Source organism: Prionailurus viverrinus, chromosome B2, assembly GCF_022837055.1.
Source record: "Prionailurus viverrinus isolate Anna chromosome B2, UM_Priviv_1.0, whole genome shotgun sequence".
Classification (NCBI taxonomy): Eukaryota; Metazoa; Chordata; class Mammalia; order Carnivora; family Felidae; genus Prionailurus; species Prionailurus viverrinus.
Genome location: NC_062565.1, coordinates 14,846,645 through 14,873,484, shown reverse-complemented (window position 1 = coordinate 14,873,484; position 26,840 = coordinate 14,846,645). Strand labels below are relative to the sequence as shown.

Sequence of the window (26,840 nt, the reverse complement as noted above, 5' to 3'; positions counted from 1 at the left end):
TTCTTTTGAATAATAAAAAAATTTATTTTGTAAATCAAATAAGCACTTTCCAGGTTGTCGTCTATACAAACCCAATCTTGGGGGTATTAGATTTTCTTGTAATACACCGTTACCCTATACAATTGGAGGGAGTAACAGTTAAAATACAGTGCAGACACAGGTTGCTCTAGTTCTCCATTCATTGAAAAATCTGAATGAGAAGTAGTCACACAGAAACAATCACATATTTTACTTTAGACAATAAAGATATTATACCCACTCTACAATAAAATGGAATTGAGTGTTTGCTTAAGTGACGAAAAGGTTAATAAATGATTTGGGTTATAATCAGAGAAACGGGAGTGTAAATCTTCAGCAGGACAGGTATTTTCAAAACAGAAGCGCAACAAAAGGCTCGACATTCCCAAACACAGAGAATACAGAAGGAATAGCTTCCGCTTAACACGTTCTTGCTCTAGTGTCAGAAAAGCTGCAAATCTTTTTTTGGCCGAAGTTTCCTAAACAGGGGTTCTAGATTCGTTCGCAAAGGACGGCGACAGATTCGACGGAGCATGGTGGGGTGGAAGAGAAATGCTGGGCCGGTGCTGACATGGTTAATGCACAGGCAGAGGCAGGGACGGGGAGGAGGCTGAGACACAGAAGCGAGGCTCCTGTCACTAAGGGCAGCTACAAAGGGAAGGGCACGAGCTGAGCCGGGGCCAACCCAGGCAGGGACATGCTCGCTGTGGCTCAGGGTGTTTATTTTTAGAGTGTTCCCGAGACAAATTCCAGCGAGATGTCTGGTTTGAGTCAAGCCTTTCTTCTCGAACTTGACTTCTCAACTGAGGTCCTTGGCGTACTTGAGGGAAAAAATGAATACATTCGGATTTGGTTCTGTTAGAGACGAAGCTGGAAAACCGGCCGAAGGGGTAAGAACGGCCCCGAGACCAAACTGCTGTTTCCTGGAAAGAACCGTAGAGACAGGCAGGTTTTGCTTACTAATGGAGCAGGAAAGGAGTCGATTTGGAGTTTAGGTTCTTTAAAAAAAAAAACAAAACAAAACCAGGGCAGGCGGGAGGAGGCAGGAATGCAGAGGCAGCCTCGAAGGAGACGGAGCCTGTCCGTCGATGCCCTGCCTTGGGCATGCGTAGCTCACGCACCTGTACCCACAGGGGCGTGTTGGCAGCTCTCAGCTCTGGTTAACTCCCCAGGGCCCGGACACGGGCTCCCTGCGAGTTGGGCCGGGCATCCTCCCCCTTCCTGAGATTAGAAATTAGGCAAAGGCCTAAATCCCCAAGTGATCTGAATCCCTCTGAGCCAGGCTAGTTCAGGGAACGGTCACGCTGCTCTCAGAAGCCTGGGCCAGCCAGCAGCGGGGAGGACATGCTCGTATTTCTGGCCCATATGCTTTTCCCATAGAAGACCTCTGACCAAACAAAGAGAACACGGTCCCGAACCCTTGTAACCTCCACGGACGCACGCAACCCGAGCCACCCAAAGGCGAGTTGGTTGTTCCCAAGGTTGCGGGGATGGGGAGGCTGTCCTGTGCTGCAAACGATGCCACAGCAAAATCCAAGGCCCCGGATCCAGGGCCTGACGCAGCCCACTACTGCAAACAGTGGGGATGTCACTTGGAGTACTTTCTGGCAGATGAAAGAGTGTCACCCCACTGAATGCCACTTAAAAACATATTTTACCGGGAAGTAAGGTCACCTCACTTGTTTTTAACCTACACGAGTGACTGTTTGCTCTGAAACGTAACTGCCTACAGTGCTTGCGCCTCTTGGGGATTCTTTTAATTTTGGAGGAGTGTCTGCGCTCCAGGCCCTCTCTCCAAGTTCTTATTAACGAAAGTTGTATCTACATTAAGTAGTGGCAAACGTGGTCTTAATGGGATGTCATTTACTTAAATCTTTAATAATTAAGGCAATTGCTAAATGTGCAGTATTTTCTGGGGCTCCGTCCCTGAAAGGGGAAGAACGTACTGCCACAGTAGTTTATGGAGCAGCTGAGAGAATTCTGGATCAAGTTGAAAACGATTACATTCACTTTGAAACCGATACCACCAATGCCAAAGTACTTGATTTTCATGCTTATTTGGAGTTCAGAACCTCTGTGCTAAACCCATGTTTTGAAAAAAGATAACGATTTACACTTCCGGAAGTTTCGAAATGACATCCAAAGGACAAAGGTAATTTGTCTGCCAACAGTGACGGTGGGTGATTTATTCCACCCGTTTGAGCGACACTTGTCTTCTCCACCGCACCAGGTCGTGTGCACACGCGTGTGGAGAGAGATGGAAAACATGGTCTCCGTGTCCTCCTTTTAAAAATGCTTCTCCTCTCCCACATCAGTCATTCAAATAACATGAGAACGTGCTTCTCTAAAAGGACCCTGTCGGTATGTAGGCATTTATTTGTTTTAAAAACCAGAGGTAAGGTAGGTATAAGAAAGTCTTGAACAACCAAACGAATAGACCCAGGTTTGGATGATGAGCCGGCATGACGGTTCTCTAACTTCCAAGCATATTCATTAAAGAAAGACTTGTGTGAAAAGTGCATCCGCTATCCAAAGATCTAGATACTGCTGCGGAAGGAAAACTGAGTGGTTCTCATGCATGCAAAGCAGATGAAGACCAGAATGAAGGAGACCGTGTTGCACAAACTAGACTTCCATGCCGAGAATTAGCGCGTTTTCTAGGTAGGCAATGCCACAAATGGGAGTTACCTTACGGTTCTCACATCATGGAGACTTAAGTGAGAGGGTGGGAGAGAAACCTAGCACTCTGGGAGGTAAAAGAGAGTCCCCAGTACCATTACAAAACTTCGTTAGGCAACAAGATTTTCTAGCTGGAAGGCACGTAAAAAATAACCATGACAATAACAAAGACAATGGAAATGAAGAGGAAAAAAATCTGCTTTGGGTGGACAGGAGAGGGGAATCATTAACACCCCAAACAACTGGGCCTGAAACACAGTTACCCTAATGTGGGGACTGGCTGATGGGAAGGACCGGGTCCTCAGGTAAAGAGGATTTGGTGCTCTTGGTTCAGTTTCGGTGATTCTTCAGCACTTAGTGAAGACGCTGAGACCCCCACGTCCTCTGACAAAAGATTTAAAATTGTGGAGAATTATGCAAATATTTACTGTTGATATGTCCCACAGGTTAGACCAAGTTCACTGGTCCAGCTGAGCGGGGTCTCTCACGCTTTGTCCACCACCGCTCAGCGTTACAAAGCCAACTAGACAGAAAAGACGAAAGGAACAATTATGAAATTCTTGACTCCTTTCCTTGGTCATATGTCCATACTCTGCATAAAATAAATAATACATGTTAAATCGAAACCAGGGTTAAAATCTGGAAATGGGGGAGGGGGCGGGGAAGGACAGCAATCTGGTTTTCTTAAGGCAGAACGATAAGGATTTCTTTAAACAGACACTTTATTACATCCACAGGCGATAAAATCCCAGAGCTACTGTTAGGCACGTAAATACAGACCCTGTAAGAAAAAAAAGAAAATCGAGCATAGTATTAGTTAACAGTTACTTAAGGAACAACTTTTCATTAAGAAAACACAGCTGTTTATCCACCTACCCACCAAGCAAAACAATGAACAAACGCAAGAAACTCAGATCGTCTGCTAATGTGCCACATTCCACGAGACACCTGCCCACGACAACACTCCGCTACTTGGGGCACCAGGGTGGCTCAGGCACTTGAGTGTCTGCCTTTGGCTCGGGTCAGGATCTCATGGTTCGTGAGTTTGAGCCCCACATTGGGATCGCTCCTGTCAGCGTGGACCCTGCTTTGGCTCCTCTGTGCCCCCCCCTTCTCTGCCTCTCCCCTCCTTGTACGCTCTCAAAAATAAACATAAAAACGTTAAACAAAAAACAAAAAAAACCCCTCCACTCCTTCAAATCATCATCTTCAAAGTACAAATTATCCAATATTCAACAAAACTTTTTTTTTTTTAATTTTTTTTTTCAACGTTTATTTATTTTTGGGACAGAGAGACAGAGCATGAACGGGGGAGGGGCAGAGAGAGAGAGGGAGACACAGAATCGGAAACAGGCTCCAGGCTCTGAGCCATCAGCCCAGAGCCTGACGCGGGGCTCGAACTCACGGACCGCGAGATCGTGACCTGGCTGAAGTCGGACGCTTAACCGACTGCGCCACCCAGGCGCCCCTCAACAAAACTTTTTAATGAAAGCTGAGAATCACAGAACTTCTGTGGTCACAAAATACATGTATATTACAGGGACACACCCTTTAAACCTTCATGAACAAAATTCCACTTCTAAATGCTCTAGAAACTTGAAATACTGATTAATCCAAAACGTTAAATAGGAGTTGCAACGGATGGCTAATTATATTCACACGTGAGTCTTCATTTCCTCTTCGGGCTCAAAAATTACAAAACCAAAATAGCTCCTCACAGGGAGTGGGACCAACCGAAGCAGAGAGATCACAGTTCAAAAGCCTTTTACTCCATCCATAAAATGTTCTATCTTGAATTTCACTAAAAAAGTTTTCAAGTAAGTAACGACTGTTCAATGAGAGTAACTTGCAAAATTGAAGATTCTGACCATCGTAAAGCACGTCGCTATGCTACTAAGGGGAAAAAAGGCCAATTACGGTATGATGATCCATCTATTAGAAATTGTAAGGTGCCTTCTAATTTCAGAGACGTTAAAATGTGAAAAAAATGTGTTAGAATCAACAGAGTGCACATCTTTGACTTATTTTCTAAATTCTATGTATTTTCAGCTGTTCTGAACGACTTCGACACAAAATAGCTTACCTGCTAAATATTTAATGTTATCAAGCTTGTGCGACTCCAGCATGGTTTTGAGGCCAGCGACCTCAGTGTCTATCTTCCTGTCGGTCTGGGTGACAGCCCGATCTTGCTGGGCATGCTTTTAAAACAGAGAGAGTCACAGCATTAAACCAGCTGGGATACCTCTGTCCCCATGGCTCCCTCCTAGGGACCCTCCCCAGCAGGGTGCAGTCGGAGAGAAAGCTGGGGTAAGATTGAGGAGACCTGGGCTTTGGTCTCTGTTCTTCTATCCTCACACTATGTGCACTGATCAGGGCCTTTAATATTCCTGTTACTTTACTGTAAGAATACAGTATACAATACATACAACACACAGAATACGTACTGACTACTGATGTTACTGGGAAGGCTTCCGGTCAACAGGAGGCTATTGGTGGTGAAGTGCTCGGGGAGTCACAAGTTATATGCAGAGTTCTGATGCATGGGAGGGTCCCTAATCTCTCTATCGTTCAAGGATCACTTGTAGTTCCTTATGGCTAACAATTCAGGGAATGAGTAAGGAAATAAATGCCTGGATGAGTAGAAAATATTCTGGAGGAATATTCTATTCTCTGATGGAAGCGTCTTATGAGTTTCAGAGGTCCCAAGTAACATAGGAGGGAAAAAAAGTAATGCGTGCCCTAAGTTCAAAAACAAAATAAAAAATAAAAAATCTCCATCCCTTATTCTTCAGTCACTGAGATTTAAACTTTCATTAAGATAATCAAATATTCTATTAACTGCAAAAAAAAAAAAAAAATCCCCAGGATGCTCCACACTTCTGGGTGTATACCCCAAAAACTGAAAGCAGGGACTCCAACAGGTACGTGTCCAACCACGTTCATAGCGGCATTATTCACGATGGCCAAAAGACGGCAGCAACCCAAGTGTCCACTGACCGGATAATCCAAACGTGGCACGTCCATATAATGGGATATTATTCAGCCTTACAAAGGAGGGCAATTCTGACACGTGCTACAACACGGATGAACTTAAGGGCATTGTGCTGAGTGAAATAAGCCAGCCAGTCACAAAAGGACAAACACCGTATGACTCCAGCTCCATGAGGTCCCCAGAGTAGTCAAACCCATAGAGACAGAGAGTAGAACAGGGGAGAAGGGAATGGCGACCTAGCGTGTAGCAGGTGGTTTCAGTTCCACAGGTGGTCAAGAGTTCTGCAGATGGACGGCACTGACGGTTGTGTCATGATGTGGATGTACCTAATGCCATCGAACTGTTCACTTAGAAGTGGTTCAGGTGGTGATTTCATGTGTACTGAAAAGAAAACCCCTAGGACGCTGAGCCTGCGTGCATCCTCCCTATGACACATCACGAATGACAGTAACCATGCGTGGGATGAAGCAAAGGTGGACACAACCATCAAGAAAAGTCAGTCTCATGTCTTACCAATGCCACCATTTCTGTCCTCATTTCCAGCAGCTTCCTTTCATTCAACGAATACTGAAACAAACATGTAACCCAGGTCAGATTCTGATTTATTCCTTTCTCCCTTTCCTCCTTCTGCATTCTCCGTACTTCCAAGAACACAGAACACTAGAGATCACCTCTGCTGCTAGCCCCTCTCCTTTAGATGCGTTTGCTCAACTTTCTGATTTCTAGCCACTCACTGCTCCAGTATCTGGATTCCTTTCATCACCCTGTCACCCCCTACCTCTCTCCCCTGCTCCTGTGCTCGCTTCGCTGTGATGTCATTAGACCCCTCCCACTAGGGGACCAATGTGCACGGCTGCTGAGTCAGATGCCTTTTGGTTGTGACAGGGTTGAAAAAAGTGGGTAAGGATGTAGTTTGGGAGCTATCCCTTCACAATTACAAAATTGGTCACTAGCTGAGGCTTAGACAAAGATGGGAGTTTTATAAAGTTGGGGGAAAAGTAGTTTCAAAGAATATTATTCTGTGACGCACATGTTGCCTAAAGATACAATTTAAGTACATCGATACGAGAAATGCACAAACCATCACATGTTGGTTTTAACTACACAACAACAACCCACTTGGGTGTTGTCACAATCCAGTGTTAATAAAGGAACAGACTAGCACTACCCAGAATCAAAATGGTATCTTGCCTTTGGCTATTAATGCTTATGCAAAGATTTAGTGCAATTTTGTTGTCATTGAGACCAAATTCAGACATACCACCTTAGCAATGGGCATTAGGATTTAACTGAGTTAATGAAAACCTATAACTTAAGTGAAAAATTAGCTTTTAGTTCGTCACTAAATTAACATTGTTATAGGAGAGAAAATCAATGCTCTAGTATCTAGAAACGTTCTAGCTATAAAATGTTCCCCTGGCAATACCAGACGGATAGAGTATAAAACCAGTGATGCCCAGAAATGAAAAAAAAAAATAAAGAAAGAAAAGAAAAAGAAGACAAAAACAAAACAAAACCAACAAAACCCAAAACCCCAAATCAAGGAATAGCCTAGGACCAAAGACTGCTCATCGCCTCTTTGTATGTCAAGGTTTCAGAAAAGAGCTATGCATCAAATCACCACAAGAGGGCAGGGTGGACTGGATCTTTCTGCAACCCTTGGGCTCCAGTCTTCCCTAAGTCAGTCTTGACTAAACAGAAAAGAAAAGCCTAAATCTTGACATGGCCATGGATTTTAGAATAACTTCTATGGGATTCCACCTTCCTGCACCCCAAAGCAGTTTATAGGCTGTACTGCTTTTGAAACTGGCTGGAAGTGCCACCAGTTATATCTTTGAATCAGCATTATAACTTTAATTTTATTACTATTATTTTTTAAGTAGGCTCCACGCCCAATGTGGGGCTTAAACTCAAGACCTTGAGATTAAGGGTCGCATGCTCTACTGAGTCAGCCAGGCGCCCCAGAATAACTTTATTAAATGAGGAAAGGGAGGGTCAAATAACTCATCTTCCCCAATGCACACTGAATCCACGCCAGCTGTGAAACAGTATATACGGTTGTCCTGCATTTCAGAGTCTTCTAAGTTAAGGATTACTGAGAACCACTTCTCAGCTGCGCTAATAAATCACATAAATTCACTGGCTTTAGCCCATGTTTATCAATCCCATATCTTCCCATCTCCTAGATGTATTTCTTCCCCACCTGGTTAGCTATGGGCTAAATCAAGTGCATTCAGATTTTCTGCTAGGTACATAACCCATAGGGACAAATGTAATTAAAAGAGTTTCTCTTCTTCTAGAGACTAATTGTATGCTAATGATTGTCAACTATTTTAGCGGGAGGAGGTGATTTAATCTTCATGGTTGAGACGTGTTTTTTAAGACAAGAAAGACAGGTGACGTGGGCCTAATAATTACTTTGGACAACAAGGCTCAGCTCAACTCTTGAAATCCAGACACAGTTCTAAAATAAAGTTAAGTACCTATTTGCATTTTAGTACTGGCTTCATTTATCATCGCAGCACATTTTGGTTACAAACTGTGAAAAACATGAAGTCAATGGACAAAAAGTGCATACTCAGTTTCTACAGGTGTATCCAGTTCCGTTTGTGAAAAATGCTTTGCACCCCGTATTTCTCATTATCCTAAGAATAAAGACGCTATCTAACTACTGCTATCAAATTGAAATAAAGCCTGAAGAAGATGGATGGCTTAAAAATCGCCAGAGGCAACTCAACATGTATCTTTATTAGAACATATTCACTGAAGCATTATGTACAATCGCTGAGACGTGGAAGAGGTAAGTGTCCGCTGATGGGTGAATGGAGAAAATGTGGTGTATATGGGGCGCCTGGGTGGCTCAGTTGGTTGAACATCTGACTTTGGCTCAGGTCATAATCTCACAGTTCGTGGGTTCAAGCCCCACGTCACGCTCTGTGTTGACAGCTTGGAGCCTGGAGCCTGCTTCAGATTCTGTCTTCCTCTTTTTCTCTCTGCTCTTCCCCCACTTGTGCAATCTCTCTCTCTCAAAAATAAACGTCAAAAAAAAGAAAAAAAGAAAACGTGGTGTGTGTGTGTGTACGTATATATGTGTGTGTATGAAATATTACTCAGCCATAAAAAGAAGGAAATCCCGCCATTGGGAACAACATGGATGGACCTCGGGTGATTAAATAAGAGAAAGACAAATACTGTATGATCTCTCTTACATGTGGAATCTAAAAAACTGCCCCCAAACCAAAAAGAAACCCCTCAAAACCTGAGCTAACAGATACAGAGACCAGATTAGTGGCTGCCACAGGTGGGAGCTGCAGGGTGGGTGAAATGGGCCAAAAGGTACAGACTTACAGTCGTAAACACTGTAAGTCCTGGGATGTAACGTAAGGCATGGTGACTACAGGTAATTGTACTATATTGTATATTTCAAAGTCGCTAAGAGAACAGATCGTAAATGTTCTCATGGCAAGAAAAAAATTTTGTAACAATGTATGGTGAGAGATGGTGACTAGATTCACAGTGGTGATGGTTTTGCAATGTATACAAATATGAAATCATTATGTTGTATGCCTGAAATGAATATAATGCTGTATATGTCAATTATAACAATATAATAAACTTTTCAAAAAGTATTACTGTGAAAGTTCTGAGGGGGGAAAAAGTACTTATCTGCATCGTGTTTGAAAAAAGCAAGGGCAGCAGAACCGTATTTCCAGTTTTCTTGGGTCCCCGTATGTGACCCCACAAATTGCTGTATGAGTGCTAGTCGGCTTACTTACTCTAGTATCTTTTTTGTAACAAATGTATACAACTACTTTTCCTAATTACAAGTTTCAATTTAACGTAACTTAAAAAATCGTTTAGAATTTGCATTTCAAAACAATGCAATAAAGTCATTAAGATGTCTTTATTAAAAAAAAAAAAGACTATGCTTTGGATTCTGCATCTCTCTCTGTCTCTCTCAAAAATAAATAAACTTAAAAAAAAAAAGCTTACATGGAAATATTTTTTTAATCCTGAATTTCAGTGTAGAATTTGATATTAATAATTTAATATTCAAGACAGATCATCAACTTAACTTTTGAGAAATCAGGACCCGTGGAGGTTTAAGTCAGATTAAATAGAGCGAGATTGAGTTTGGTTTCTTTGGTAACATCCAAGTAACACATAATTTAGTCTCTCTGAAATAAGATTCAAACTTGATTTGACCAAGATTTTAATTAAAAAAAAATTTTTTTTAAAGATTTTTTAAAGATTTTGAGTAATCTCTACACACAATGTGGGGCCTGGACTCGTGTCCCTGAGATCAAGAGTCACAGGCTCTAGGGGCGCCTGGGTGGCGCAGTCGGTTAAGCGTCCGACTTCAGCCAGGTCATGATCTTGCAGTCTGCGAGTTCGAGCCCCGCGTCGGGCTCTGGGCTGATGGCTCAGAGCCTGGAGCCTGTTTCCGATTCTGTGTCTCCCTCTCTCTCTGCCCCTCCCCCGTTCATGCTCTGTCTCTCTCTGTCCCAAAAATAAATAAACTTTGAAAAAAAAAAATTTAAAGAGTCACAGGCTCTACGGACTGAGCTAGCCAGGCATCCCTCCAAAATTTGCATTTTAATGCCATTTTGGAAAGCATCAAATTTAAGCTGTAAGCCAAAAACAGAATTAAAGCGAAAACTGCCTACCAACAATACCTGGGTAAGTGTGTGCCACCATTGCTGAGCTGTAAATAAACTCAGACCTGACCAAGTACACATCCTGCGGAGAAATGAATTCGCACTCGGTTTTTAAAGAAAGGACATACCAGTTCCTTCACTCTGCTCTTTTCTAGATTGAACTCTAGTTTGGTATCTGTCCGGACCTTGACCACTTCATCCTAGGAGGAGGGCAAAGAAAGAAAGAAGTCCACAGTGAGAAAGGGGAACCTTGGAGTGCGAAGCCTAGAATGGTGACCCTGCTGGTTCTCTCCTGAGCCAACGGCTGAGGCACGGGGCGGGGCCAGGGGCTCTCAGAGATACGGAGACAGGAGGACTGTCCCTGGCCAAGCCATGGCTGCACTCAGGCCTGTCTTGGGAGTCCCCAGTCGTATACACAAACAATCCCCTTTTATGCTCAAGTCAGTCCAGGGGGGGTTACTGTCGCCTTTAACCTCAAGATTCCCAGTGTAATCTCTTTACAGAATTCGTGGCAAAAGTCATTCCCCGGACCACTCTGGAAAGCAGAGTTGGGCTCAAAGAAGGAAAATACTAAATTCTGGTTTAAATAAAGCCTTCTTTCTGACACTCACCAGAACCTTTTCTTCCTTAACATCCATGTCCTTTCCACTTAAAAAAGAAAAAAATCATACAGCTGGCACAGTAAGCATTTAAAACCACAGGTAATTCTCCAAGGCCAGTCTCTTCTAAGAGAATCTAGAGGTTCCAAGTGGTACCTAAGAATTTTTTAACCTAAAAAAACTTAATTCATCCGATTCATCCTAGAACAGAATTTTCTTAATGAATTTGGTTACAGACCTCACTAACTTATTCCGTGACTATGTTCTTAGCTAAATCTTCCAATGTGTACTTCTGAGACATATTACACAAATAATTAACATAGAATTAAAGGGCTTCTGACATTATATTTATTACTATGTTTATGTAAGCGCACACAAGCAAGCAGGAGCGAGGATCTTACCATTACTTGTTGTTTTAACCGATGTAGTTCGAGGTTTATTTTCTAAAAACATATTAAAAAAAAAAAAAAAAGTCAAGGGTACGCTTAGAAGGTTAGAAAAAAAATACACAAAACTTAGTAACACACACATCAGGACACGTATGTGCATGAGTTTTCCTGATTCTTTTCTCATTGAACACGAACCTCGCCGCATTCAGAATGAAATGTGACCCGAACAGCCCCCGCAGCAGAAATCTGTCAGGCCAGGAGGGTAAGACCACGCGTGTGCCTGTCTTGAGATCAGTTTTAATTCATTTCGAAAGTTACATAAAATCAATAATGCAATTGTTTTCAACATACATGTTTGCCTCCAGAGGCCCTGCTTTCTTTAATACCTCCTTCAACTTTGAACGAATTCTGCCTTCAAACAAGCTGATTTCAAGGACAAGTGTGAGAGTTTCAAACTTTACCATTTTCTAGCAAAAGAAGGAATCTTTTGCTAGAAGGCTTCTTACAAGACTAGGATGAAGCGGTAATAAATGGACTTCCTCTACGGAACTCTAACGAGGACTGAAAACAAAAGGAAGGATGCAAACACAGCACGGGCCGCACTTTACAAACCACGGGATTCTTTACAGCACCACTTGGTCAAGAGAACCCAAATTTGGAAACAATTTTAATATGCACTTGACCCTTGAACAACGCAGGCGTTAGGGGCACTGACCCACACACAGTTAAAAATCTGCATATAACTTTTGACTCCCCCAAAACTTAACTAATAGCCTACTGTTGACTGGAAGCCTTACCAATAACATGACACATATTTTGCACGTTATATGTATTATATACTATCTTCTTACAATAAAGTAAGCCACTAAAAAGGTAATGTTATTAAAAATCTTTTAATGTTTATTTTTGAGAGAGAGAGAAAGAGAGAAAGAGAGAGAGAGAGAGAGAGGGAGAAACAGTGTGAGCAGGGGGAGGGGCAGAGAGAGAGGGAGACACAGAATTGGAAGCAGGCTCCAGGCTCTGAGCCGTCAGCACAGAGCCCGACATGGGGCTCACACTCACAAGCCGTGAGATCATGACCTGAGCTGAAGTCGGAAGTTGAACAGACTGAGCCCCCCAGGTGCCCCGGAACAGGAAATGTTGTAAAGAAAATCCTAAGGAAGAGGATACACATTCACTGAACTGTGTGAGTGGACCTCTTCAGTTCCAACCCACGTTGTTCAGGGGTCAATCTCCTGTACGTCACAGGAAAATAATGTGGCACATTCACGTGACCCTACAGACAGTGGACAAGAGCAAAATCTGCTGCTGCAAGCCACAACGGATGCTTCCCCCGGATGAGGTTCTGGAAAAGGCAAAACTGGCCAACGGTGCCACAGGCCAGGCTAGTGGTTTCCTAGCAGGGTGGGGGTCAGCAGATTTCTGGGGTCCCAGTAACATTCTACTTCTCGACGTGACTGGTAGCGGGCACCTGGTGAAGACACGTCTATCGTGCACTTTGTCTCTGCGTGTTGGGTCTCAACGTCTCGATACTATTTTGTAAGGACGAGGGGCTCTTCAGTGTTACCTCATTTTCTGCTCTGAGGGCTGAAAATTCACTCTTCTCCAAAATAACCATATCTTTTTTCACATTAGCAATCTGAGACATGATTTGCTGAACAGTGATCTCCTAGGAAGAGAGAAACAAAACAGATCAATAACCTGGGCGGGCCTAGGACGTCCGCCTCCTACCTGGTATCATCTTTGTGAGAAACCAGAAGAACCGGACGTGAGAAAAGCAGCGCAGCGAGGCCGTGCTCTATCGATGGGGAAAGGAAAACGGTAAAGACCAAGTCCAGTATCATCATCAAGCGTGCCACGGTTAGAAGGGTGGCAGTCTGAGGGCCAGCGGCTCACGAACACGCCGCTACAGTGCTGGCCAGATCGCCATTTGTTGCGTATGGTTGGTGGACTGCAAGAGTCTGTTTTCAAGCACAGTGAGTTTTCCAGCACGATTCTACAACGGTGGACAAAAGAGCTTCAAATAAATATCTTCTATGCCACTGGAATCATTCGCCTCTCAACTACTGGTTAAAAGTACCATATGCTTTTCAGAGGTGCCTGGGTGGCTCAGTGGGTTGGGTGACTGACTTCGGCTCGGGTCACGATCTCACGGTTCGTGAGTTCGAGCCCCGTGTCGGGCTCTGTGCTGACACCTCGGAGCCTGGAGCCTGCTTCCGATTCTGTGTCTCCCTCTCTCTCTGCCCTTCCCCTGCTCGTGCTCTGTCTCTCTCTCTCTCAAAATAATAAACATTAAAAAAAGAAATTGAAAAAAAAGTACCATATGCTTTTCAATAGACTATTATCCAAAAATATATACCACAAATAACATCCCAGCTTCAGACTTTAAATTTGCTACAGTGCCCCAACTAACCTGCTGCATCTTGGTGACCATATCCTTGTAGACGATATCCATATTGGCATCGGTGATCTTGACCAACGCAGAGACAGTGATTTCTGCTTGCTGGGTGGTAAACCCTAAGCGAACACACACAGACAGTCACACTCTGGAGACTCCGTTTGTCACAAAACAAAACAAAACAAAACCCAGAAAAAAACCCTTCACAGAAAGGGAGACAATGCAAAGAAAGGGAGAAAGTGAATTCAGAAAGCCCAGTGTGGCAGGAGGTGAAGAGACCAGAGTCTGTGATGTGTCTGTCACTCTGGACAAGCATGACACATCGGAGTCTATTTCCCCAAGTAAGATAAAGGGTTGGGCTGGTGTCCTCTAACATCCCACCCAGCTGTCAAAAATCATGTTTCCAGAGAATGTCTCATGACAAAGAGGAAGCCTGAAGTGTGGGGTCAAGGGAAGGAAAGCAAGACTCAAAATTACAGATGCAGTTTACTGCTTTTGTAATTTAACAAAGACCCTAGGTAATTTTTCTTTTTCTCTGTGTGGTCTACATTTTCTAGAATGACATGTTTTCCTGAATTTTAAAATGTACATGTTAGTAAAGAATAATTTACCTAAGTAGGAAAGTTCAACTGTTTTATAACCTGCATAAATCCGTCAAATCACTGACCATATAAAGATAACTAGTAATTCAGCTGTTAATTTATTTGAGGTTAAAAAGACAAAATCATTCTTTTATGTTTCCTCTACAAGTCTCTTGGGTTACTTGTGGAGAGGGGGCCAGGTGCTACTCAGAAAATGATACTGAATTAAATTATATAAACATTCAACTCAGCAGTGTTACTGTTTCCAATAACTGTAGACGGTAATTTACATTTCACATTGGAAATCCTAATAAAAATGCTTAAAACCAAGTCCCTGGAAAGTAGTTTTTTTTCTATTAAACACTTCCAGCCATAAGAACTACGGAAGAATCTACTGATCATTGTAATTAAAGGCACTCTGAATAAAGTTATAACTGATACAACTTGGATCAGGCGAAGCATGGGAGTAAAATTTTTAAAAACCAAAGGCCAAGACTTGAAAGAAACAAAAAAGGACCTCCAAAGACCTACTCCCTTCACTTTACTCGAAATCCTTAAATTTTCAACACGTGGGTCGTGGACATTTAGAAAAATCATCTAAAAGGTTACCCACCAAAATGTTAATGCTGTTTAGCTCTGGGGTATTGGGATTCAAGACAGTTTTTTTGTTGTTTCTTTTCTGCCTTCCCCATTTTTTGAAAATGAAAATGCGTCTCGCAAGTTTTGAAACTTTATGACAGGTTCCCAGTTAAATATAATTAGTTTGGCAGCGATGAGTAAAAGAGAAAGAGAAACCGGAGGAGAACTTAATGCTGATGATCAACTGCACAACCTTATAATTTATAGCCAGCTGTGGGAGGAGAAAGGGATAAGAAAAAGCAGAAGTTAGGCCTAAAAACCTGCCGGGTTACCAAGTACAAATCAACGTTTTGTGAGAAGGACAGACCAATACACGATCAGGGTCAGGGAAGCTGCAAGACGGACGGAACTTCTCTCAGGCAGGAGACACAGCCTCGGAGAAGAGGACAGAGGGTGGGGCGTTCCTGGACGGGTCCTTCTGGGCCTCACCCTACGGCATGGCGGACCCATATCGCTCCTCTAAGAGGCCTCGAGCCCTACACTGCAGTGGGTTCCTCCCAACACCGGTCTTGAGAGATGCAAACACTCAGGGGTCAAGGTTTGAAAACAAGAAAAGCAGGAAGTACATCCATCGGAATAAGACACTTTAAACATGAACAATTTCTATTTATCAAAACTAACTAAATCGACTTGTATGCGGGGGGAGGGGAAATAAACCGCACCTGTTAGCGGGACGTAGCTCTGAGGCCATCTCGAGGCCACTGCAGCTACCCTGCCACTTAGCAAAATTTGTGACGCTTCCTCACCAACCCCACGCACCTGCGTGGAGCGAAACCTCCCCATTATCTTGAACGTGTCTTTTTACGTTGGGTTACTTTCAATGCAAGCACACGAGGTCCATCCAAAAAAGGAAAAAGTAGGAAGACTTCTGCTTATCAAGACAATTCTTATGCCTCTCTTCTCACTTATGCTCTTCTTTTTCAAATTCTGAGCTGAAAGACAGTTTGGTGAAAGAAAGGCCTAACGTTTCAACTCTGAGAAGCAAAGTGGTGAAAATTATGATACAGTGCTTGACCGTTTCTCCAAAGTGCGTTCAAGTACACGGTATTTCCTTTAATTCTCAAAAAGATCTTCGGAATTCTTATTGTGCTGACGCTACTGATTAGATGAAGAGATGGAAACTGGGAAGAATGACAGAGCTGCCTGGCTGTGCAGCGGGGCCCCGGGCAGAGCTTGAACCCAGAACTTCTAACTCCCCTGCCCAAGCACAGCAGAACTCACACCATCGCGTGTCCTGGGCAAGTGAAGCACAGGGTAGCCCGGAGAAACAGCCACACAATGTAGTAAAGGGTCACAGTACAGAGAATGAGAATTGGTGTGTCGGTCTAGATGAGACAAAAAGAGAATGTGGGGCGCCTGTGTGGCTCAGTTAGTTAAGTGTCAGACTGCGGCCCAGGTCACGATCTCATGGTTTGTGAGTTCGAACCCCACATCGGGCTCACAGCTGTCAGCACAGGGCCTGGAGCCGCTTCAGATCCTCTGTCCCCACTCTCTCTCTGACCCTCCTCCACTTACACACACACTCTCTCTCTCTCTCTCTCTCAAAAATAAACATTTAAAAAAAAATAATAAAACATAAATAAAAGAGAATGTTACCTACGTACTGAAGGCACTTTCAGTAAATGTCATATATGTTAGAGCTACCTTTCATGTTAATGAACAGCAATAAGGGAAAATATTAGACTATTTAAAAATGCCACAAGTTAGAATTATTAGCAATTGCTGCTCAGGAAAATTTTAATTTCATAAAAGTCTTCAAAGCACACATCATGCATAGTAATAAAGCTACCCCTTCTATGCTACAGACAGCTGTCACAGGAACCATTCCTGACTTTTGCTAACTTGTGTCTAAATTTTTATCTAGAACGCTGTACTTCTAGAATGATGTTATAAAAAATACACTTCTTGGGGCGTCTGGGTGGCTCGGTCAGTTAAGCGTCCGACTTCGGCTCAGGTCACGATCTCGCAGTTTGTGAGTTTGAGCCCTGTGTCGGGCTCTGTGCTGACAGCTCAGAGCCTGGAGCCTGCTTCGGATTCTGGGTCTCCCTTTCTCTCTGTCCCTCCCCTGCTCGCTCGCTCTGTCTCTCTCTCAAAAATAAATAAACATTAAAATAATTTTTTTAAAATACACTTCTCTCAGACAGAGAGAAAATGGATGGGAAAAGTCTCAACTGTACCAATGAAGCGAAAATGTCCTTAAGCAAAAAATAAGAACTTAAAAAACACAGAGTGACCAAAAGATTACCTGTAGACTTACAAGTCAAAGAATAATATGAGAAATTAGATAAGATCATGAGAAGTCATATTTTACAGCGTTTTTTTTTTCTGTGGCATTGAGCTTGGCACAAAAGGATTACCATTTTCTTCGAGTAAACACACTAAGGCATGGGTGTCGAAGTAGAGCTTCCTGTTCCCACAAGAGGTGAACTCCCTCCTTTTGTGCTCCACATCTCTCCTGTGTTCCAGCTGCAGGCTTCCAGCAGACAGGCTTAGTTCTAGAAAGGACAGCACAATAAAGCTCAAAACAGGACCTGGTGGTAAAGGAAAGCCATGAAAGAACATGGCATACCTCAAAAGCCTACCCGGTTTTTTTTACATTTTTTTAAAAAGTAATCTTTACACCTAAAGTGGGGCTCACACCCACAACCCCAAGATCAAGAGTCGCACACTCTTCTGAATGAGCCAGCCAGGCACCCCTCTTTTTTTTAAACAGCTTTATTGAGATGTAATTCACATACTATGCAATTCACCCATTTCAAGTGTTCAATGCGATTTTTACTATAATTACAGAGTTCTGCAACCTTCTCCACAGTTAACTCTAGAACATTTCCATCATCCGGAAAAGAAACCCTATACCCTTTAGCTATCACGCCCCAATCTCCCTACTCCCTGACCCCCACGCAACCCCTTATCTACTTTCTGTCTCTACGCATTTGCCTACTCTGGGTATTTCATAGGAAGAGATCATGAGGGATGTGGTATTTGTGACTGGTTTCCTTCACTTAGGTGAGGTTTTCAAGGTTCACCCACCTTGTAATTATGTGCACTTTTTATACCTTTTTATTGCTGAATCACATTGTGTTTCACGAATATACCAATTTTTTTCTTATCTACTCATCAGTTGAAGGGCGTTTGAGTTGTTTCTACTTCCTGGCTATTAGGAATGATGCTGCTGGGAACATTACTGTATGAGATTTTGTGTGAACCAATTTTCAATTCTCGTGGGTATATATCCAGGATTCAAACTGTTGCATCATCTAGTGACTGTGTTTAACCTTATGAGGTTATGGCAGGCTATTTTCCAAAGGGGCTATGCCATTTTTCATTCCCAACAGCAGTGTCTGACGGATACAATTTCTCTACATCCTCAATACTTGAAATTGGTTTTTTATTGTTATTGTTATAATCATCCTAGGGGGTATAAAGTGGTATCCCATTGCAATTCTATTTTATTATTATTATTTTTTTTTAGATGTCTCTTCAACTATGGTATTTACTTACTTGTTCTCCACGATTAAGAGTCTGTTTCTTGGCTTATCTCTCTCTCACCTTTTTTCCCCTCTGTTTGTTTCTTAAATTCCAAATATGAGTGAAATCATAGGACTTATTTCGCTTAGCACTGTACTCTCTAGCTCTATCCATGTCTTTGCAAATGGCAAGATTTTATCCTTTATATGACTAAATAATATTCCAATGTATATCTATACCACATCTTCTCTATCCATTCATCAGCTGATGGACCCTTGGGCTGCTTCCGTCATTCGGCTGTTGTAACTAATGCTGCAATAAACATAGGGATAGTCCATTGTGGTTTTCATTTGCACTTCCCTGATGCCTGATGTTGAGCATCTTTTCATGTGCTTAGTGGCCATCTGTATATCTTCCTTGGAGAAATATCTACGTCCATTAAAAAAAAAATTGGGTTATCTTTTTATTATTGAGTCAGTTGTTAAGAGCTCTTTATACATTTTAGATAAAAGTTCCTTATCATTTATATGATATGGAAATACTCTCCCATTCTGTGGGCTGGCTTTCACTTTATCGACGGTGACTTTTGAAGTGCAATAGGTTTTTATTTTAATGAAATCCAATTTATTTATTTTTTGTTCCTTATGTTTCTGGTGTCATATCTCAGAAACCACTAGCTAATTCCAGGACACAAAAATTTACACCTGTATTTTTTTCCTAAAAGTTTTATAATTTCAGCTCTCATACTTAGGTCTTTGATCCATTTAACTTTTACGTGGTGTGAGATGAGGGTTCAACCTTTTGAGTGTGGATGTCCAGTTGTTTCAGCATTATCTTGGAATTTGTCAAAAATCAATTGGCTGAAAATATAACGGCTTATCTCTGGGTTCTCCATTATATATCACTGATTTATATTTGTCCTTATACCAATGCCACATTTTCTTGACTACTTGTAGCTCTGTAGTATAAGTTTTTATATCAGGGAAGAGTCGTCTAGTTTTGTTCTTTTTCCAGATTGCTTTGGCTATTCTGAGTCCCTTGTATTTCCATATGAATTTTAGGTTCAGTTTACCAATTTCTGCAAAGAAGACACGTGAAACTTTGAGAGAGAATGTTTTAAATCTGTATATTAATTGGGGGAGTACAAATTCAATCCAGGAACATAAGATGTCTTTCCATTTCTTTTTTTTTTTTTTTTTTTTTTTTTTGGTTTTACTGTTTATTTATTTTTGAGAGACAGAGACAGAGTGCGAGTGGGAGAGGGGCAGAGAGGGAGACATAGAATCTGAAGCAGGCTCTAGGCTTTGAGTTGTCAGCATAGAGCCCAACGCAGGGCTCGGACCCACGCACTGTGAGATCATGACCTAAGCCAAAGTCAGATGCTTAACCAACTGAGCCACCCAGGCGCCCCTATGTCTTTAATTTTTTAATAATGTTATGTAGGTTTCACAGAAGAGCTGACACTTGAACACAGGTTTTAACCACATGGGTCCGCTTATACACAGATTTTTTATAGTACAGTACTGTAAATGTATTTCCCCATCTTTATGATTTCCTTAATAACATTTTCTTTTCTCTAGCTTACACTATTATAAGTATATGGAATAGAACACACGTCATAGACAAAATATTATATTATACACAACTGTCTATTAGGTAAAGCTTCTGGCCAAGCTATTACCAGTTAAAGTTTCAGGAAGTCAGAAGTTAAACACAGATTTTCAACCATGTGGAATATAAGTTTTGTGGGTTTTTATGTTAAATTTATCCCTAAGTATTTTATTCTTTTTGATGCTACTATAAAGGGTATTGTTTTTTAGATTTTTTTCAGATTGTTCATTCTAGTGTAGAGTAATGCAACTGATTTTTGTTTTTTGTTTTTTTTTACATTTTTCATTTTGATCTTGTATCCTGCAATCTTGCTGAACTGGTTAATTAGCTCTAATGGTTTTTTAGCAAATTCCTTAGAGTTTTCTATGTACAAGATTATGTCATCTATGAAGAGTGATAGTTTTACTTCTTATCTGGATGCCTCTTGTCTTGACCGGGTCAGAACTTCTAGTACAATGTTGGATGGATGGTGATTTGCTCCTGATCTTTGGTGGGAAAGTATTCGTCTTTCACTATTAAGTATGATGTTAGCTGTGGGTTTTTCACAGATGCCTTTCACCTTTTTATCTGAAGGGGTGCTGAATGTTGTCAAATTCTTTGTCTTTTGAGATGATCATGTGGTTTCTCTTCTTTATTTTTTTAATACGGTGCAGTACGTGAATTGATTTTCAGATCTTAAACGAACCTGCTGTTCCTGGGACAGAATCCCCTTTTGTCACGATGTATATACTCCTTTCTTACCTAGTGCTGGATTTGATTTGCTGCGTATTTTGCTGAGGATTTTTGTGTCTTTATCCGTAAGAGGTATTGGTCTATAGTTTTCATTCTTTGTGATGTCTCTGTAAAAGCCTATCTTTAGAGAGAGGTGTCTTAACAATTTGTATATTATCTTTTCTAAGAATTTCTGTGCATTTAGCCACAGATCCAACCCATTTTGTAAACTTGTTTTGAAGTTCCCTGGCTTTTGTATTTCATGAACCATAAAAATAGTTTTAAAAAATATGTAACAATTGCAATGCCAATGAGTAATTCTGTCAAAAAGGACATTTAAACATAATAGCTCCTTACTATTACAATCATACTATAAAAGACACTTTGGCAGCAAAAGAAAAAAAAAAAGATGAACAATATAAAAAAAAAAAACCTTTCAGGGGCGCCTGGGTGACTCAGTCGGTTGAGCGTCCGACTTAGGTCATGATCTCACGGTTGGAGTTCGAGCCCCGTGTCGGGCTCTGTGCTGATAGTTTGGAGCCTGGAGCCTGCTTCGGATTCTGTGTCTCCCTCTCTTTCTACCCCTCCCCTGCTCATGCTCTGTCTCTTAAAAATAAATAAATGTTAAAAAAGTAAAAAAAAAAAAAAAAACAACCTTTCATTTAAATGTAATAAACATAGCTGTGTGAAAATATTGCCTCATATTTGTCCTTACTTTTCTACGATGCCAGGTTTGGAGAAGGGTGGTAAAAGAAAGAACAGTCACTACTAACTCAGAGTTCAAAGGTTTTCTCAGTAAGATCCCTAAGTGACTAGAAAGATAGTTCAGCTCCTATAGTCAATCCTTCACCTCCAAACATTTTAAAGGAAACTGCACGTAAGCAAAAGTGTGGTGTGGACAGGACCCTACAGATCTGATGCTTGTCTGTAAACTACAGCAGTGGTTCCCACCTTGGAAAGAGGCTCAGTCGGGATCAGGTACAAGAAATCCAATAATCATTTTGTACCAAGCGCGGTTTGCAGACGGATGAAATACAAAATGCAACAGCTATCATATGTATGTGTGAGCTTAAGGGTTAATAAAACAAAAAAAGGCCCTTACTTTCAGAGAACTGTTAGGCTACAGTATAAGGTCCTTGGCAAGGGGCACCCGGATGGCGCAGTTGGTGAAGTGTCCGACTTCGGCCCAGGTCATGATCTCATGGTTCATGAGTGTGAGCCCCATGAGCACTGGGCTCTTTGCTGTCAGCACAGGGCCTGCTGTATTCCCCTCTCTCTCTGCCCCTCCCCCACTCGTATTTTTTTCTCTCTCTCAAAATAAATAAACTTAAAAAAAAAAAGGCGTTGGCAAAGCATACAAATACAGAGCCTGTCCTAATTTAGCCCACCCTTGCCCTTTCAGCTTTCTTTCCAGCCACTTAAGCTATTCCGTTTCCTGCACTTACATAACCTTGGTACTCCAACCTTAAGTCTGCTCTGCCCCCCTTTTTCAACTGGTAAATTTTACGAAACCTTTTTACGCTTTTTCATTTAATTTTACAATCTGCTAAGCACATACTAAGTTCCGGGCAGAGCATTACACTACTCTGTATGGTTCTGTCTGCCAGTTCCACCCAGGGCAGGGGGCAGCCTTGATTGCTCCTTATCTGTGTTCTCAGCCCAGTTCAGACAGCTCGATCACAGCACTCCCTGTATTATTCCCACATCTGTATCATCCATTAGTCCAAACATCCCAAGAGCAGCCAGTCTTAGTCACGTTCGCATTGTTAGCATCTAGCAGAAGGCCTGGCATGCTGCAGGCCAGAAATAATTTTTTTCTTTTAATGTTTATTTATTTGAGACAGACAGAGAGTGTGAGCAGGGGAGGGGCAGAGAGAGAGGGAGAGAAAGAATCCCAAGCAGGCTCTGCACTGTCAGCACAGAGCCTGACGTGGGGCTGGATCTCCTGAACCATGAGATCATAACCTGAATGGAAATTAAGAGTTGGATGCTTTAACCGACTGAGCCACCCAGGTACCGCCAGAAATTTTTTAAGGGAACTCTATGATCTGGATTATGAGACTGTCTAGAAAGAAAATTTGAAATCAACTCCTTTCACCTCTTCACCAATGATCTTTCTTTTTTACATTAAGTTGCTCAGTTAAATCTGGTCTTTTTTCATCCTTTCTGTCCAGTCCTGAGATAAAAGTGGCCTCTGTGAGAAGAGACCCCGAATGTCTGCCTGACACAGAACAGACCTAGCTCGAGAAACAGTGGGGGTGGACAAATGAATGACCGAATCTCTTACGGGGCTCTCTAGAGGTTACCCCACCCATCTTTCAACTGTGCTGAACTGTCCCATGGGTCACGAGTTGAAAACACTGGAGTCTAGAGGGGGCTTGTGAAGAGTGATGGAGTTTTCTAGTATCGAATTTCTTGTTTAACCAACAAAAATAATCACTTGTGTGATTTAAAACCTCTCTCTCTCTCTCTCTCTCTCTCTCACACACACACACACACACACACACACACACACACACACACACACACTAAACTATCACAACTACTTTCAAAGCAAGAGCTAATTCCAAACTTCGATACTGCAGATTTTTTTTTTCTCGTCCAAAAACAACTGGAATTTATTTCGGTCGCAAAATATGTACTGCCATCTGAAAAGTGGAGAAAAGGGCTGGCCACTTGTCACTTGGCAGGCCAACCTCTGCTGACAGAAGCTGCATGTCCTGCCTTCTGTCAAAGGGCAGAGCCTGAGGACGACCAATATTCTGGCATGTGGAATACCTCTGACTCATTTTTTCTCCTTTATGGTGACAACACAGTGAGGCCCAAGAACTGGGAACTCCTACCAATAACCAGGAAGCAAGTAAAGGCAGCTATGCTAAAGTGTCATGTGGAATTCTCCTTTGGAGGGACCATCAGGCCATCAAAAGGATATTAAAAATACATACAAAAGCAGCCCAAAGTTGGCCTTGAACAGAGGAGGAAGCCAGGCACAAACTTCCTATTCGTAACATCCTCAAGTCTCAGTAGCTCTGGTACTGAACACAGCATGAGGCTGGAGGCAAAGGACCAAAACCTATGCTGCTAGTTAATGGGCACACACACTCCTTAAGTGTGTGTTGTCTGTTTCCCCATAGTTAGGCATCCGTTCTCACTGTGAAGAATGAGATCCTTTGAGACTAACCCAACAGGACCTCCTTCTTGACACACTCTCAGAAAACTGATGAGAAAAGGCTCTTCCCCTTTGCCCCAGCACCTTGAATTATGAAATGAAAATAAATCACAAGTTACACAGCCTGTCAAAAAAAAAAAAAAGAAAAAAAGAAAGCAAGCAAGCAGCAAAAGCACTGAAATAAAGACCAAAGCCATCTCTAACTCAGAATTACTGCAGGACACTGACAGAGTTCACGACTCTTTCTCCACCCTTTATACATAAAGCTTCCTCCCTTCACTTTCTTCCTCTCCCAATCAGTTTCTCCCCCAGCCACAGGCATTCTCAAATTTTAGACGCGGTCAACATTCACAGGGCATTTCTACTGAGAAAAACGTAATAAATAAATAAATAAATAAATAAATACCCATCAGTGTAGTTACTGATGGCTACCGACTCATACGTATAGCCCACCCAAAGTGATATTTCTGCCCTTTGCTAATTAATAAAGATGACCACAAATGATGGACCTAGTAATCAACCATTTGCTGTCTAGTAAACTGAGCCTGTTTTTGGACTTCCCTAATCTTTATGCAGGGCAGTGACTGCCCTCACCTTCCAGAATTTAATCAAATACCACCTTCTGAATGAAACCTATTCTGATAACCCTATTTAAATCCATAGCTGGAGGCCCCCCTCACTTCTAACCCTTACCACCTCTGTTTTTTTTTTCCCCTACAGTATTTATGTACGTATATGTAAATTATATGTGTATGTGTAAGTTAAAGCTATCAAGCTGTATCATCTCCTCTGCTAGAGTGAAGACCCGAGGTTTTGTCAATTGATACATCCCAAGGACCCAGAAGAGTGCGAAACACAGAACAGGCAACTAGTGGTTAAGGAGTTAATAAACCCGTTAGAGTAGGGGGGCACGGGGGGGGGGCGCCTGGGTGGTTCAGGTCAGATCTCACCGTTCGTGAGTTCCTTGGGAGTCGGGCTCTGTGCTGACAGCTCAGAGCCTGGAGCCTGCGTCCGATTCTCTGTCTCCCTCGCTCCCTGCCCCTCCCCCGCCCACTGTCTCTCTTAAAAATAAATAAACCTAAAAAAAAAAAAAATCCATGAGAGTCGGAAATAAAATGGTAATAAGCTCGCAGACCCCCGCAGCCGCCCGCACCCCAGGCGCGACAGGACGCACGAGTCAGCGGCGCCCACGCGGCGGCTCCCCGCAGCCCGGAGCACCGGCTCCCCGCCCAGCGCGCGGTCCTCCCTGCAGCCCGAGCCAACAGCGCGCCACACACCTGGTGCCCGGGACTCCGCGTCATTCGGCTCTTCCCGGCTGGCCAAGGCCAGGCGACCGCGGGTCACCAGGGCAGGGCACCACACAGACCTTCGTCCCCACGCCCCAGCAGAGGAGCCCGGCGACCTCGGCAGACCCGACCTGTGGGTGGCCGAGCCTCCCCCCTGCCCCAGCTCGGGAGGTTAAAGCCAGAGCTGCCCCCGCATCCCGCGGCCGCGCGGCCCTCACCTCTCCTGGAGGAAGCGACGGGGGCCACCCGGCCGCGGCACAGGTGGAGGAGGCCCGCGGCCGAGGCGACGCCCGGGGCGAGGCCCCGCAGGCACCTCCCGGCGCCGCCGCGACCGGCCGGGGGCACGGAGGGCCCCGGGCGCTCCCGCTCCCGCTCCGCGAGGGGCCGACGCGGGGAGGCGGCGGCGGCGGCGGCCAGGCGCGGGGAGGGCACGAGCAGGAGGAGGAGCAGCGGGGAGGCACGTGACGCTCCGCCGCGGGCCGCCGGGGCGCGGGGCCGCAGCGCCCCCAAAGCCCCCGGCAGCGCGGACAGGCAGTGGCGCGCCGGGACGCCGCGGCCGCCCGGGCTTCCGCAGCGGCCGGAAGGCAGAAAGAGCAGAAGCCGCCGGCGGCCCGTAGGGCGCTTCGGCCTCCCGCCCGCGACGAAGCCGCACTCCATCGCCACGGCGGTCACCGGCCCGGGCGCGCGCTCATGCCGCCCCTCGCGCGGCGCCGGCCCGTGTCAGACTGCAGGAGCGAGCGTGGGCGGCGGCCTCGACCCGCCCTTTCCTGCCGGGCTGCCGGGCTCCGGACGCGCGCCGAGGCGGGGCGGGGCCAGGGGGCGGGGCCGGGGGCGGGGCACGGTCCCAGGCACCGCGAGAGTGACTTGCCCCGGACCAGCTCAGTAGGGTGGAGGCGGCGGGCGCTCCGGGATCTGGGTTGCCTGCCGGGCTGCCACGATTTGCGTATTCAGTGTTCTGGTGTCCTTACAAAGAAATTAATGACCGTGGCGCCCTTCAGGATCCCTTGAAAAGTCCCCGCACCAGGATCCCTTGAAAAGGCTGCCCTGGTCATTTTTCTGGCCGAAGTCCCCCAGCGTGTGGTGTGCACGTTAAGGAATTAACAGGGCCGAGGGAGCGGCGCTTACTTAGTCAATACATTTTAAAGGATAAACTTCAGAGCTTTTGTTTTCGGATTAGTACACAATCTGGGGAATTTAAAACGTGGGGCTTGTATGTTAACGGAGAGCTACTGGCGTAGGATATCTGACACTAGTGGTGTTCAGTTCAGTGAACTTTTTGAATGCCTAGCGCACCTGTCTCGGTTACAGGTCGGTCTGTTGTGTGAACTCGGTGTTTCCTGAGTGAAGGAATGAAACGCACAAAGCTCAAGGCTTGGAGAGAGAAAGAAAAATGAGTTGTCCTTGTCCTCCAGGAGTTTTCTTACACACTTACATATGTCCACATACATGATGGAAGGAAAGCATGTTTTATGAGCCTTAAGAGCTGTAAAGTGCTGGTAAGAGAGAAGTGTATATGGCGTTGAAAGGGGTGGAAGGAAGGTTTAAGTAGCTATCAAAATACAAATAACTAAAAATGTTAAGGTGCAAGTTGACACTTCCATAAGAAGTTAGTAGGAGTTACACATTTGTAGAACTGGTAGGG

General features: G+C 43.7%; 1 protein-coding gene across 3 annotated transcripts; it reads right to left on the bottom strand.

Moving 5' to 3' along the window:
- MCUR1 (mitochondrial calcium uniporter regulator 1) lies at positions 1-25,963 on the bottom strand. 3 transcript variants are annotated; one of them, XM_047859464.1, is made up of 9 exons: positions 25,417-25,958; positions 17,311-17,448; positions 13,749-13,852; positions 12,903-13,004; positions 11,348-11,389; positions 10,476-10,547; positions 6,203-6,256; positions 4,781-4,895; positions 1-3,478 (listed from the first exon to the last, which is right to left on the bottom strand). In XM_047859464.1, exons 1-9 carry the CDS (start codon positions 25,853-25,855, stop codon positions 3,423-3,425), a joined length of 1,122 nt encoding a protein of 373 aa, XP_047715420.1. In that variant the 5' UTR covers positions 25,856-25,958; the 3' UTR covers positions 1-3,422. The 3 variants fall into 3 exon arrangements, with proteins under 3 accessions (XP_047715420.1, XP_047715421.1, XP_047715422.1); XM_047859465.1 differs by lacking the exon at positions 6,203-6,256 and having other exon boundaries at positions 25,417-25,962; XM_047859466.1 differs by lacking the exons at positions 6,203-6,256; positions 10,476-10,547; positions 11,348-11,389 and having other exon boundaries at positions 25,417-25,963.
- Between the last annotated feature and the right edge of the window lie 877 nt (positions 25,964-26,840).

Coding starts and splice junctions, on each gene's coding strand:
- MCUR1 (XM_047859464.1), bottom strand. CDS start 25,855: ATGGAGTGCGGCTTCGTCGCGGGCGGGAGGCCGAAGCGCCCTACGGGC. Junction 17,449..25,416: donor CGTCGCTTCCTCCAGGAGAG/GTGAGGGCCGCG, acceptor TGTCCTTTCTAG/AACTAAGCCTGTCTGCTGGA. Junction 13,853..17,310: donor GTGTTTACTCGAAGAAAATG/GTAATCCTTTTG, acceptor GTGTTCGCTTAG/GGTTTACCACCCAGCAAGCA.